The sequence below is a fragment of the Phaseolus vulgaris genome, chromosome 8, assembly GCF_000499845.2.
Source record: "Phaseolus vulgaris cultivar G19833 chromosome 8, P. vulgaris v2.0, whole genome shotgun sequence".
In the NCBI taxonomy this organism is placed as follows: Eukaryota; Viridiplantae; Streptophyta; class Magnoliopsida; order Fabales; family Fabaceae; genus Phaseolus; species Phaseolus vulgaris.
The window spans coordinates 4,509,382-4,510,948 of record NC_023752.2 but is presented as its reverse complement, the minus strand read 5'-3'; the positions used below and the strand labels follow the sequence as shown (position 1 = coordinate 4,510,948).

Sequence of the window (1,567 nt, the reverse complement as noted above, 5' to 3'; positions counted from 1 at the left end):
ATAGTAGAACAGCAGTTTCAAAATTTACTTTTGTGGGGTGAAGGAGAAGAGAAGCTTTTTCTAATGAATTTGACTCCTTCTTCACCTTTTGCGTCTCTGTTTCTCTCTCCTCCTTTTTCTCTCCCAGATATAATACAATCTACCATTTCGATTCAATTGGCCTCAACTTCCACTCACACACACTCAACAACAACAACAACACCAACAAATGCTTTCTCTCTCCTCTTTCAGCTTCTCACTCACCCTCACTATCTCTCTTTTCTAAGAAGACAAACCAACCCATCTTAATCCTCCATCAGATCTCCTTTTCTGCACTTCCCTCACTGCACCACCATTCATACTCTCTCTTTCTCACACACCCACGAATGCTGCTGCAAAACAACATAACCCTAATGCCCTCCTATGCAACACCCAAATGAAGTGCAAGAAACATACCTTAGACGTTACCAGCAACGTCGGCGTCTGCGCTTCCTGTCTCAGGGAACGCCTCATAGCGTTAATCGCAGCCCAGGCTCAGGCCCAGGCCCACCATCCGCAGGCCCAATTATCGCGAGTCATCTCACGCGCCTCCGACGATTGTTCCAGAACATCAGACCCCAACCCTCCCGCGCCGTTAGTTTTCCCTCGCTCCGTCTCGCCCTACGTCTCTCGCCGCAAGTCCGACTACGCCGCCGCCTGGCAGGGCTGCGACGACCGCCGCGAGCGGCTCTTCTACAGCACGCCCCAGCTCGGTCCCACTTTCTGCGGAGATGATCCCGCCTACCACGGCGACTCGCGGTCGTTCAAGAAACGCCTGAACAAGTTCCGCATGTTCGCGAGGTTCTTCAGGTCCAGATCGGATAAGTTCCAATCCGATCCGCCGTGCGAGCAATCCTCGTACGCCTCGTCGTCGTGGTTCTCCTCGCTTTTCCCTGTTCGCCGGAGGAACAAGGATCGGACCGCCGCACCGGAGGAGTATTCCTCGGGCGCGCGTCGGCAGTTTCGCCCGTCGGATCGCGGAATGTCGCCCGTGAGGACCGAGGATTTTGGTGACGACTTCGATCAGTCCTCGTCTGGAAGCGGATACATCTCCGAGGCTTCGCCGTGGTGGCGGAGGACACCGACGGTCGCGCCGAAGGCGCGACGATCGCGGTTTGGACACATAAAGAGCGCCTCTGGTTCCGGTATGGCGCTTTGCCTGAGTCCTCTGGTTCGGGCGAGTCCGAACCGAAGGTGGAACCACAAGGGATTGCCGCCGGAGATGACCGCGGCGGAAGACGCCAGGTCCGCAGCGGCGAAGCCTCACCTTTCTGCCGCGGCGTCGTTTTGCGCGAACCGTTCCAGGAAGCTTGCAGATTTTGGACGAGTCAACCATAATCGTTGATTTTTACCTTTCCTTGACCCGACCCGACCCGACTCTGTGATTCCCATTTTCACTGCTATTCGTTTTGCGGTATTGTGCACATTCTTCGTTTTCATTCTAGAAAAAAAGAAAAAAAAAACATATTTTTTTTTTCTAATTCTCTTTGTACACAAATTGTTCACTACATGAAACACAAAGTCTAGTTCGATTTTTATTTATATATTT

General features: G+C 52.5%; 1 protein-coding gene across 1 annotated transcript; it reads left to right on the top strand.

Moving 5' to 3' along the window:
• The first annotated feature begins 415 nt into the window (after window positions 1–415).
• LOC137823560 (uncharacterized) lies at window positions 416–1,363 on the top strand. Its single transcript, XM_068628745.1, has one exon. It carries the CDS (start codon window positions 416–418, stop codon window positions 1,361–1,363), a length of 948 nt encoding a protein of 315 aa, XP_068484846.1.
• Window positions 1,364–1,567: the final 204 nt, after the last annotated feature.

Bases quoted from the DNA above. Each gene is read 5' to 3' on its own strand.
- LOC137823560 (XM_068628745.1), top strand. From the start codon at position 416: ATGAAGTGCAAGAAACATACCTTAGACGTTACCAGCAACGTCGGCGTC.